Here is a 13,745-nt window from a genome sequence, read left to right on the forward strand (position 1 = left end):
TACGGTCAGCTGATGACGATAGGATGACAGATATCGGACCGGTTGACTAGTGGAGGTTATCACATACACAATTATTAAAATACTTTACACCTACTGCACACACCTCTAATTAATAAGATTTATAAAAAAAATCTAGTCAAATTCTGCAACATTAAAATATTTACTTCCTCGTCTAATAACAATAGATTATTGTTATTAGTATTAAATCTATACTAATGATGAAATAATAATTATGTTCAAAAATAGTTGTTTAAAAGAAAAATTACTTTAAAACTATTATTGGTTTCTATTTGTAAAAGTTCGATTGTTGATATTTAGCTTTTTTAAAAATAAATTTCCCTTGAAAAATAAAAATATATAAATCGTTAAAAAATAACGAATTCAATTTACTTGTTAAACTAAATACATGTAACTATATTATTCTCATCAAATATTTGGTCAATTATTCAGGTAACTATGTTGTTACAATATATATTATATATACAGAACGGAATACATATAACTGATAACTGTTATAACTTTTAATACAATAAACATTTTACTGTATTCTTTTTAATAATAAACGAAAAAATCGTAAAATGAATAGAAGATTACAACAATATTTTAACAAAAGATAAAAAACGATACTTATTGCAAATGCTGTCTGGACACAAAAATATATATCCTAATAGCAATAAATCAATATTATTATTTTATTTTTTTAACAATAATAATTCTTTGTTGTGCTGCTTTACTCGAAAAGTTAATTTTCTGCTATCATTTCTTACATCCTAAACTCGTAACTTATTATATTATGTTAGATTGTTAATTTTCTACAGTAAGATGTTAGTTTTATACAATTTTAAAACAATTATAAATATTTTATACTTAAATTTCTGGTCATATCAAATCACGAGCTCATAATTATAATTTATAATTTATCATAAACTTATTATCTAGATACTTTTTCTAGAAACCCAATTAATTATTGAATAAATATGGATATTAAATGCACGTGATAGGAAAATTGTTTTCAATATAATTATTGAAATGGTACCAACATTCCTAACAATTTCTATTATATATTTAAATAAAACTAATTCAATGTACTGTAAGTTAAAAACAAATGATCCTAGAACTTGTTTTTTATAAATAATCTGCTACCAAAGTCATAGAACTTTAAAATGTTTAGAAATTTTTTTTTTTAATTTATGATAATGTTCTAGAATAACTGTATCCTCCTAACTTGTACCAAATAAAAATTAAAAAAAAATAATATGACAATTAAAAAAAATTTGTCTATAATCGGCAAATTTCAAATTATTTTAATGATATAAAAATTTTTGGGTACAATTTTTTTTCTAAGTAACAACAGACGTATAGAGGGGCTTCAACTCCATTATCTCTAATTCCATTATCTCCAAAATTTACGATAGTGAGATAAATCACTATTTGATTTTCATGAATAAACTATGCATAATCTAAACAGTACCTTTTTTTAACAGGGAATTATATTTTCATAAGAGAGTTAACTTTTTCTCTTTTTTTTTTTGATAATCAAAACATTTTTAATACTATGTATGCTATAGAGATAACGAAGTATACAACTACTTAATAAACCATTAAATTTTTTTGTGAAAATTACTTGAAAAAATATTGTAACAATATATTATATCATTTTCATATTAAATTTATTTTCTAAAATATGTACTGTAATTATAATACTTAAAACTAGTAATCAGATTATAATTAAGGAAATATGAGTTGATATGGCTTTTGGAATAATCCAAAGATTGATTGTGTTTATTTTATTTTTATAAACCTTTGGAAATGCTAGATGTTTTCGAGTTATATGTCTAAATTAAGGTTTAATAAATGAAGTAGAAAAATTGTACTCGTATAAAAAAATCACAGTTATTTTATAATCTCCTACGTAGATATTTTCATTATTAAAATATTAGTTTATTGAGTACAGTTTTAACATTAATTTTGTTTTTTAATTTTTTTTGTATATTACAGGTTTTTATAAATTGATTTTTTACATTTTTATTTACAATTTTTTTTACTGTATCCTAAGATGAAAAACTTTCTTTTTAAAATTTTCTTGCTGGACAATGTTGTGAGTTGGCCCTGTGATAAGGTGGTGGAGGTGGAGGCGTTGGAGGAAATCCACCTCTATCCTGCGACTCTGTCGATTCTCTGTCTTCTTCAATGATGACCTCATTGTCTTTTTGTAGGGTCATAAAGCACATATCACCATTAGCACAACAACCCTCTTGATGTCCTAGGTTGCATGAAGACGATATGACACTGGAACTATATTTTTTTCGACAAAATATCTATAATTTATAAAAACAGAATTTTTAGTATAAATGGCTAATAAATAAATAATATATTTAAGACTTTTGTCTTTATAATGCTGCGACTGATTCCTCTAAATTTTCTATTGAGTGACCAATAAATAAACGGATTCCAAAAACTATTACTCATTGCTATCCATGTTATGAAGAAATCCACAGCAGGAGGCATCTACGGATGATCATGTCAATAATTTAGGTCCATAATTTTTGGAGACTTTTTAAATTATTAAAAATACCTTACTACCAGTACAAGCCGTGACAACTTCTTGGATAGTCCAAGGAGTCACAGCTACGATAAAGCACAATGCAACAGCTCCCATGGTTCTTGTCGTTCGTATGCTTTGTCTCAATTCATTGGAACTTACTTGTTCGGACGCTTCGTTAAGGGAATTCTATAAAATACCAAAATGTTAAAAAATAATTAAATAAAAAAATATTTTTAAATAAATTGTTTTTTTATGATATCGCTATCACAGATACGGAGCGTTTATTGTCATTCGACAATCGATAGATTTGTTTTCGATATTGTCAGTTGGTATATTTTTAAACTCATTACAATGTTCCTTACTACCATATTTTAAGCATATTAGTCGATAGTTCTAACTGACAATTAATTTTGCGTATCCGCATATATTATACATAGTATAAACAAAAAAATTTGAAACTTTTAAGTTTTATATCTAATAAATGATTGAAGTTATATTAAAAATTCGAATTCCATTTACTATTAAAATAAAACTTCAAACATTTTATTATACTCAAAATATATGTTCCCATTTGAAAAAACAAAGTTGACACTCTTACGAGGCTTAAGGGATGAATTAAAAAAGTATTATAGTTTTAAATAGTTTTTAAATAATTTAGTAGTAAATAGCTAATAATTCAACAATATGTAACTAAAGGTATCAAAAAAAAAAATTTTTTTTTAATTATTTTTATTCTATAAGTTATTGCGTGGGTTGTGATAAATAAATTATCCTATATATTTGTATTTATTTAGTCATCTGCTGAACACATCCCACTGTTATGAATGAATATAACTGTGAATTGAATTGGTTTTATTTGTATTACATCGTCTATGTTCTTTGTAATGAGTCGATTGAAAATAAGTCAAGTGCTTTGAGAAAAATGAAAAGATTGAAGTTTTATCCTATTAAACTGGAGCACGCTCAATCTACATCAATGGTCTTGTAATTAATTTTTTCTGAGAGTTATATTGGATTTCAAAATGTACAGAATACCTTCAGCAGCCTACATTAATTGGCATATTAAAGTCCCTCTAAAAGTAAATTATGTAGTTATTTAATTGTATACCTTTGTAGCTATGTTGTTTGTTAACATAGGTTGCACTAGAATTGCACAAATATTTATTTGCTGCCTATGCCTAAGTCTATCCACGTGTAAAGCTGAACCATAAAAATACATAAGTGCCATTGTAGTTGGAAAGTAAAATAGGCAAGCGGCCAGTATACGCAAACTTGGTCTTTGATAGAAAGGTTCGCATGCCATCAAACCATTTCCGTTGTAATAGTATCCTCCTCGGCGAATAACGACAGCACCAAAAGCGGTTAGTGAACCCATTAAAGTAAGACTTAATACTAACATACACCCCTGTAAACAGAATAATATGTATTAATAAAAATTTTAAATTGTAAACACAATGGTTGTTTGTTGATAATATCTTAAATTTTCAAAAGAAATTTGGGAATTTTATTGCTATCATTATTAATTACTAGGATTTTTAATTGTACATTTACAAAATGTAACATAACAAAATATAATATAATATGACAAAATATTAACAAATATTTTAACTATTCAAAGCAGATTAAAATTGTAGTATTTTAGTTTAATTTATTTCGTTAGGTAAATAAATTATACTACAAGTGATTACTCACATATGTATTATACAGTACATTTAACTTTAATAATTGAACTGTCAATCATTGTAGAACTCTTTTTTCCTAGTTTATAAATATTTTTAGTTGACATTTATTAAAGTATATCATTATAGAATTCAAAGGCCATAAATTCAAATTGTATTTGTTTCTAGATTTTAATTTTTTTTTTTACAAAATCGCCTTTCCTGTTTGTATGTTTTTCCATTTAATATTGGCGAATATATGTTAAGTTTTAGCTTCCCAAATATTAAAAATATTGTGTTTATTATTTTATAAATAAATTTTATAGAGGGAAGAATGAAAATATATCTTTAATTCCATTAAAATGATTATTTTATTTCTTTGTATACTTCTAAACTTAGAAAAATAAATAATTAATAATAATTATTATTATTAAGATGTGTTAGTAAATATATTTTATGAAGAGGTTTATTATCAAAATTATTTATTGTAAGAAAGCTCAACATTCGTTATTGGGAAGTAATCAGAGCCTGAAGTTAAAAATACAGGCGAAGAAAAAATTATTATTTTTTGTTGAATCTTTGTTTTTAAATTGTGCAACTTTTTTGGTAGCATTATCATATCATATCCAACCAACTTAAACGATAAAATATTGTTTAGTTGAAGGTTGACATGCCCTCGTTTCCTTCGGAATAGCCTTGGAGACAATTAACCGCGAATATTGTTCGAATAAAAAAAAACGTTAAAGTTGAATCTAATAAAATATTTTTTAATATTTTAAACGTATTCTTTTGCTGCGCTATCAAATTTATAATTTTAAAAAATAACTTTATTGGCAGAAATAAAAATTAAAGTAGCTTATATGTAAGATTTAATTTAAGTAAAGAAAATTTACTATTCTGACACTACTTCAAATAGTTCTCGAGATATTATTTATTTACAGTCGCGCATTTTATAGAAAATTAAATTAGAATAACGTTTTCCTGCGTAGTAATTGGTTTCCGTAATTTATTAACATCTTATAAATCAAATTTAGAAAATAATAATTGAGGTATAAAAAATTTTAGAAAGTGGTATATAGAAATAAATTATAATTTTATGAAAGAAGTTTTTCATCATTAGGAAAGATGTAAACATATATTTGGTATCAGATAATATGGGACTCGATGCAAAAACGTTCTTGTTGTCTTTTTTATTTTTTGTAAAAACAACTTTTTTTGAATTTTTATATGCGTTTGTGGGGTTCTAGATAATTGCATTGGTTGCATTTACGTAATTAATTGATTAAATTAATTCATAGGGTTCATCATTATTTTTGCTATAGAGAGCTCTCTATAAATATATTTATCTGTTGTAAATATTCTTTATTTTCATAAATATAAGTATCCATATTATTATCTGTATGACGCAACTACTCGGACAACCATTCACCAAGTTAAGTCTCGCCTTTGCTGGTTCTGTATATAAAACAGGTAAAGTTAATAAATTAAATAATAAAAGAAAATTCAAATAAAATTTTTATGGACGTAAAGTTTTTTTTAGAGTTTTTATTATTATTAAACTTAATTTAAAAGAAAATACAATTAATTCTTACTCTAATGTTAGTAACTTAATCTTAAAACAAATCTTTGTACAGCGAATAAATAACAATAAAAATTACAAATATATTATTAAATTAGTGAAATTATACATTCATTAAAAGAAAAACCGTTTTTATCGGATCTGGATCTCAGTAGATTGATTCTGTATCGATAGGTTCTTCGTCAATCGCCAAATGATTAAATTACGGCCATCTATGAGCTATTTATTATGGATGTGACATTTGAGCCCGATACAATCGAATGTTACCTTATTCAAACCACAGAACAAATTAATGATAAACGTTTCACGTACAAAACAATGAATAACGTTGTTTATGGGCCCTTGTCAAATAAAAATAAATTTAGCGACCAACAGTGACATACAGCTGCAAGACGTCAACGATAAAGCACAACAGTGTTCGCAATACTACCGCATAGACATCGGGAGCATACGACCGCGAGAGTGACGACGTTCACAACCACCGCACACACACACTACTCTAACACTGAAAACTGGTTAGGACAGGTCGCCCTCATGATGGGGAAAACCGACACTCACCGCACCAACCTGCTTTGACATTATCAAACATCCTACCGCTGTTTAAAGTTTTCCTTTCAAACTTCGTCTGGAGTGGCTTTCTTGGTCGGATATTTATTAAACAATAAAAAAATATCTTTACTTATATAATAACAATCAAATAATTTTAAGCGATTTGGAATTCCAGTGGTACAATGATAATAATGATTAAATCTAATCTAATGAGGGCCTTCCCCTCTTTTAACATGGAGTATCAGTTTTGAACCTCCATGCAGAAAACTAAAATGATAATGTCGAATTAATAGAGTACTGAAATTAGACACCTTTGGCAGTAGTACAGGATATTTCTGGTCATAACTAATAAACAAAAAAAAGTTTTTTACATTCATCCCTTATACCTTATGATGGTATCACTTTAATTTTAAACACTAAATTAACTAGCTTATTTATTAGATAATTAGAAAATGATTGCTCCATAAAAATTTTTTGGACCAGTATTACGGAAGTTATTGATATATTTATAAGTTGGTGAACGGTTGAGAATGTCAAGTTATTAAAATAGTAGCACTCACTATTCACCTCCAGTCATTACTTAACAATTGTATTTTATAAATATTAAATAAATTTTAATATTTTAATACTAAAGTAAAAATCATGTTATCAATTTGTTCTAAAATATTTTCATACGAAAAGATATTTTTTAATAATTAATTTTAAATACTAAAATATTCTCAGCTTGTATCGAAGGTATTAATTTTACTGTGATGTATTTTATTTTTTTGGTGTCTGTTACCACTTTTCCTCAGCTCTCACTGAACCGATTTCCTTCAACGATACGTCAAAATATCACAAATCGTATCTAGTCGAAGACATTACCCTCGAAAATTGAAAAAATTTCCCTTGTTTCCCGTTTTTGGAAACCTCCAAAAAAATTACAATTTTAAAAATCGCTAATTTTTACAATTTTAGCTTCGATGCGAAGCGGAGAAGGTATTAATTTTACTATGATGTATTTTTTTTTTTTTTTTATGTCTGTTGCCATTTTTTCTCAGCTCTCACTGGACCGATTTCTTTCAAAAATACGTCAAAAGATCACAAATTGTATCTAGTCGAAGACACTACCCTCAAAAATTGAAAAAAATGCCCTCGTTCCCCGTAAATGGGGGAAACCTCCAAAAAAATTACAAATTTAAAAATCGCTAATTTTCGAAATTTTTTCTTAAAACTTCCATAACTTTTTGAAAAATCAACAAATCAACATAATTTTTTTTTACTAAAACGTTAGATATCTACCTTTCATTTGATATCATTTTTTTGAAAATCTATCACGTAACCTGCTCATTAGTGGGGATTTAAAATAGCAACTTTTTTACCAAAATTAACTTTTTCAACTTAATTTTTGAAAATGTTCCGGAAATACTGCGTCCTTCAAACATATATCAAATTAAAGCTTATTTCATGTACTATAAAATAAAAAAAAAAAATTTGTCCCGACGACCTATCTTCTATGCGAAAATGTCTACCGTATTCAAAAATATGCTATTTTAACATATTTTTTTTTTTAAATTAAACACTATCTACAGATTTGCATCGAAGCGTTTCTAATGATAGTGATTTTAATCACTGTCAGATACCATCTATACTGGACCCAACTATGCCACGACCCTACTGTGCTGGGTTTTTTTTTACTTAAAACTGTCATAATTTTTTTAAAAATAACCAAATCAGTATATATATATTTTTAAAGATACATAATGTGTCTTTACCTATCATTTGATGTATTTTTTTTATAAATCTGACCCTTTACCTGGCCACAGGGGGGATTAAAAATGACAACTTTTTCATAAAAAAATAACTTTTGAAAGTTTTCGGAAATACTGACACTTTTATATATACCTTTAATTAAAGCTTATGTAATATAATTTATTATTGAAAAAAAATTCAATATATAGATCGTCTTCATAGTGAAATATCCAAAAATATGTTATTTTTGTGTTAAAATTCTTAGTATTGTATATTAATTTATTTTAATATATCTTATAAGGGAACTACACTGATTTTCATAAATATTTTATAAACCTAATTGACATAGAATATAAAGTAAAACTAATTTAAATTGTTTTGCTTCTTTTATGTAGAAATAGGTAACTTTAAAATTTCAATTATCTTAAATTGTCAATTTTATTAACCGACGAATGTGACGAGCGGTTGCTGAATTGGTAACACTTTGTATTTGCGCTTAGGGTACCAGTTTCGTACCCGCCTGTGACAATGAATTCTTTTCATTTTTTCCTTAAATCTTTTTGAGAAAAAAAAAATTTCAACACATTTGATTTTTACCTCATTTAGATTCAACAAATATTAAAAATCCCATCACTATAGTCTTCCATCGTGAGAAGAAATGTATTATTCAGGTTAATATTATTTTAGTATAATATTAAGTGTTACGGAAACAATAACAATTTTACATAGATTAAAGCTTATGTAATAAACTTTATTATGAAAAAAAAAAAATTTCGGACTTTATTTTGATTTCATAGTGAAAACGGACATCAAAGTTAATAAAAAAAAAAAATAAGATTTTTGTAATGCTATAACTTTTTGAAAAATTTATATATCAATACAATTTTTTTATGATAAATACTATTTATATACTTCATTCGTTCGACATACTTTTTTTTTAAATAAAACCATTTTCTTTTATATATTTATAAATTATAAATATATATAAATATTTATATATATTTATATATTATAAATATTTATTTATTCATATATTACACTTATAAATCATAAAATTTGTAACCAAGATATAAATAAGCAAATAGGAGATCATATAGCTTTTGGAATAATCCATCAATTTTTTTAAATTAAACACTATTTACAGATTTGCATCGAAGCGCTTTTTATAAAAGTGATTTTAATTACTGTCAGATATCATTATACTTGACCCAACTATGCCATGTCCCCACTTTTGTGTCTGTCACTACTTTTTCTCAGCTCTCACTGGACCGATTTCCTTCAACGATACGTCAAAATATCACAAATCGTATCTAGTCGAAGAAATTACTCTCAAAAATTGAAAATATTTCGCTCATTTTCCGTAAATAAGGGAAATCTTTAAAAAAATTATGATTTTTAGAATTAGTAAATTTTGACTTTTTTTTAAATTGTCATATCTTATTGAAAAACGAACAATGTAAAATAACTCTTTTTAATACTGAAACCTTAAATATTTTCCTTTTATTTGACATAAATTTTTTGAAAATCTGACCCTTTACCTACCTGTCCACAGAGGGGAATTCAAAATAGCAACTTCTGCACAAACATTTAACTTTTTAAACTTAAGTTTTGAAAATGTTCTGGAAATACTACGAGCTTCAAACATATAATTAATTAAAGTTAATATTATGTACTATAAGTTCAAAAAAAAAATTTGTCCCAACGACTTATCTTCTATTTGCAAATGGTTGCCATAGTTAAAAAACATGTTATTTTTGTGTTAAAATTCTTAGTATTGTATTTTAATTTATTTTAATATACCTTATAAGGGGATTCACTGATTTTCATGAATATTATATAAATCTAATACATGGAATATAATGTTAAATTAATTTTAATTTTTTTTTCTTTCAAGTCGAAAAAATTAATTTTGACATTTGAATCAGTTTAAATTGCCAATTTCATCAAAAAAACAAATGCGACGAACATTTGCCGATAAATCATTAACTGTGGCAATGATTTTTTTGCAATTTTTCCTTAAGTCTTATTGAGTTAGAATTTTGCTTTTGAATAATCCTTCAATTTATAAATATAAAACACTATCTACAGATTTGCATCGATGCGTTTCTTATGATAGTGATTTTAATTATTGTCAGATATCATCTATACTAATCCCAACTATGCCACGCTGACACTGTGCCGCGACCCCCTGTGCTACCTTTTTTTTAACTGGATGGACAAATTTATTTAAAAATAAATTAGATTTAATGTTGTTTTTAGATAAAGTAACAAAAAAGAAAGATTGGATTTTTTTATCAAATAACTTTAATAAGACATACGAAAGAAAAATGTAGTACTTAATAAAATTGAGAATAATTTTAAATATGTTGTCTTCAAAGTTATTTTATACAAAAACTTGACTAAATAACCTTGAAATAGTTTTGTTCTACGGTTATTTTGATATTTTCAACTCAAATTTCATCAATCAATGAAGAAAAACTTTTTCAATTACGTTATGTAAATAAATAATAGAAATATATGTAGCAAAGGATTAAGTCTATGATTTTATTGGAATATTGCTTACCTATGATACGATAAGTGAATTCTTTAAGGAATAAAATACGAAGGTTGTACAGAAAGTAAGGTACAAGACCACAGGATATATCTTTTTAAAGTTCATGTATATATCATGAAAGAAATTCTTTATGAACACTTTACTTAGACATGAAGATTTGTCTGACTTTATAAAAACGGTTTTATTTAGTTTTTTTGTGGTAATTGATATTGCGATTGTGTACAGGTTAATGTACACCATTTGATAGGTATAGGATAGACTAGAAGAGTTGTCAAGAAAACCTTTGTATTATTAGTATACTAATTTGATACCTAATTGTAAGGTACTACCTGTGTATTATTTTTTCAATAACTTAATGTAGTATTATTATTAAACAAAATGTTATATCGTTTGTTTTATGTATTAATACTTCTTAGAGGACCGTAAAAGGGAGTGTGAGAACAAAGGCCCCTTGGTAATGTACGAGATTTTAATATGCTAGGGACCTTATTTTTTTAAAAGTATCTAGAGTCTTTCTATTTTTTTCCGAGTCAAGCATTGTATAGGCCTTTTTACCCAAATCGGACGTTGATGATACTAAACCTATGATATTGTTTACGAAGACATGTTCTACGTGATAGGTACAAAAGTTTTAGATAAAATCATCCTATGGCTTGGAGATCCCTTGTAACCTTACTTTCTGAACGATTCTCGTAAAATATAGTTTCTAGCATTTTGAAAGTCCAATACAAAAATTATTTACAAATCATCAGTAAATTATTTAAGAAGTAAACCGATAGTATAAATTATATAATTTAAACTTCCTTAACTAAATTATTTAAATACATAATAAAAGAATCTAATATTAGTATGATAATAGAGATCCATATTATAACTACTTATTTATTTTTCATACACTTATTAATTGGTAAAAATAGAGATTAACTTAAACATAAAAAGACACGTAAGTGTACGACTGCCGTATTATAGTTGTTGAAACTAAAAAATATAATTTATTCATTAACTCAGGGCAGTTCTTAATAATTTAAAAATAAAAGAAATGTTATATTTTTTATTTCTAATATTTATAGAATTGATATTTAAGTAATCTAATAAAAGATTCTACATATTATAGGGTATTATTGGATTAATCAATTCTTTACAATAGCGATTGATGAAACGCAACTTTGAAGATGCTTTGTTTAGTATTATACTAAACTAAGTTCATAAAATAATTTATTCAACAAAATTTATAATTTATGTTATTTTACTTATTAAATAATTAAGTTATTTAAAAAAGTTGGTTATGTTTGGATATATGAAGGAGTAATAGTGAACATAACAAAATGAAGACTGGACAAAAAACGATCTGCAGAACAACCCAGACAACTGTGGGCAGATAAAATGAAGGGAGATCTCAAGATGATTGGAGTGTAGACTGCGGAGGAAGTTTTCAAGGGATAGGAAAATATTAAGTATTTTTTAATACCAGTAATAACAATTGGAGTATTAATTAAAAATTGAGTATTCTTTATGAAAATCTGACGATTATGACGCGTCCCCACTGTGTTTGGTTAATTTTTTTCATTTGTAGTACTCATAAAATACTAATTTGTTTAAGTTTTTTTTTATAATAAAACATGATTTTTCAATCTAAAAAATCTCTTTAATGGTTTAATAATAGTTTTAATAACATACATTTTTTTTAGATTTTAAAGAATTTTTGATAAAACTATCCATTTTTGTTAATTTAAAGAATAATACAAAGTTTATCAACTTCAAAGCATTAATATAACATAGATTAACTTAATACATTATACAGTTTGATGAAATTTTAAAATATAAATATAAATTTTATTTAGGTTACTTATCAAATATTTCCAACGAATACATAAATTTGAAATTTAAATTAAAAGATATGCAACTAAATATCAAGTTATAATTAAAAATAGAGATTATTTTTGAACATCAGACACGACCTTTATTTATTTTACACAAAAAAAATATTTCTCAGTACTTATTCTTAAATTTTAGAGTAAAAAAATAATCAAAATTATAATCTCTTTCTGAAAAATATCTGGTTACATCAATAATACACATTGTAATAAATTAAATAGTATGTACTTAGAAATCGAATGTATTTTGGGCTCTGTTTGTACTCAAATATATTTAAAAGGTCTTTGGGATATTAATGCGCACTATGAATGATAGATTTAGTGGGGAGTTGTTTTGTAAAATTTTTAATGCTCTAGAAGTATCCGGTTCAAAATATTATGAACAATTGAATTCTGTATTTCATAGTGGCCGGAAAGCAAATAAAACAATTGATACACTCGTTTAGAAACTGAGTGTATAACAGTTATAACGATGTATCCGGGATGCATAACTTTACAAATAATCACCTTTTTGATATTGTAATGCTTATACACAATCTATTGATTAATAGATAAGTGCATCAGTTTTTCGATTTATGCACTTTTAAGATGTCACAGCTATGTATAGAAAAATAAATTTATCAATAACGGTAATTATATAAGGAATTATATTTAAAACAAATATATATCTACAGTAACCTGATGTAAAAACGCACTTTTTTTATCGTTAATAAAATAAAAAATTTTTTTTTTTTTTTTTAAGCTAGACAAACTATTGAAAAGTAATAATTAAGTATTAATTGTGAAATTAGAACTCTATTTAGTGAACTGAAATAATTTGAAAATTAAAAGTGTACTCTTACCCCATTGATGGAATAAGAGTTCAGTTAAATTTAAGTTTTAAAAAGTTTAGAAAATAAATAGACGGACAAATAAATAAATAATTGTTTAACTAGGTATTTTTTACTTTAAATAACAAAATAATAACTAATTTAATTGTATTTAGTAATTTGGTGATTCCATATTATATATACAATTATATTATAACATCTTTTAGAGCCACGTTAGATTTTACCCCAAATCAAAAAATTTTCATTAAATTACATGACACAAACTGTATACAAAACTAAAATTGTGTTATTATTAATTATTGATTAATAAAAATATTCTATATACAATGAAAAAATATTCAAGTCCTATGAATTGTTATATAAATTTAAAATAGTATTCCTAAATAGTGAATTATAACAAATTTTTATAATTTATATATAATTCA

At 25.3% G+C, this 13,745-nt stretch overlaps 2 protein-coding genes across 9 annotated transcripts in view; one reads left to right on the forward strand and one right to left on the reverse strand.

Annotated features, from left to right (window-relative positions):
• LOC126907347 (odorant receptor 46a-like) overlaps positions 1-13,745 on the forward strand; it is a 101,586-nt gene that overhangs the window by 4,238 nt on the left and 83,603 nt on the right. The window contains exons 6-7 of one of the 3 annotated variants that reach the window (XR_007704486.1): positions 3,340-3,624; positions 3,683-3,823. The exons of 1 other annotated variant lie outside the window; for it this stretch is intronic. The gene's annotated coding sequence lies outside the window, so the exon portion shown is untranslated. Of the gene's footprint in view, positions 1-3,339; positions 3,625-3,682; positions 3,824-11,919; positions 12,228-13,745 lie in introns of those variants that run through there. One more of the 3 variants, XM_050688561.1, reaches the window with a different exon arrangement.
• Positions 1,683-13,745, reverse strand: part of LOC126907346 (trace amine-associated receptor 1) — a 326,541-nt gene continuing 314,478 nt past the window's right edge. For 5 of the 6 annotated variants that reach the window (XM_050688557.1, XM_050688556.1, XM_050688555.1 and 2 more), the window contains 4 exons: positions 3,654-3,950; positions 2,576-2,731; positions 2,383-2,508; positions 1,683-2,318 (listed from right to left, as the gene is read on the reverse strand). In XM_050688557.1, the coding sequence (XP_050544514.1) occupies positions 2,073-2,318; positions 2,383-2,508; positions 2,576-2,731; positions 3,654-3,950 (825 nt within the window). In that variant the 3' untranslated portion in view covers positions 1,683-2,072. The remainder of the gene's footprint in view (positions 2,319-2,382; positions 2,509-2,575; positions 2,732-3,653; positions 3,951-13,745) is intronic. The other variant, XM_050688552.1, reaches the window with a different exon arrangement.

This window comes from Daktulosphaira vitifoliae, unplaced genomic scaffold, assembly GCF_025091365.1.
Source record: "Daktulosphaira vitifoliae isolate Bord-2020 unplaced genomic scaffold, ASM2509136v1 Scaffold_5, whole genome shotgun sequence".
In the NCBI taxonomy this organism is placed as follows: Eukaryota; Metazoa; Arthropoda; class Insecta; order Hemiptera; family Phylloxeridae; genus Daktulosphaira; species Daktulosphaira vitifoliae.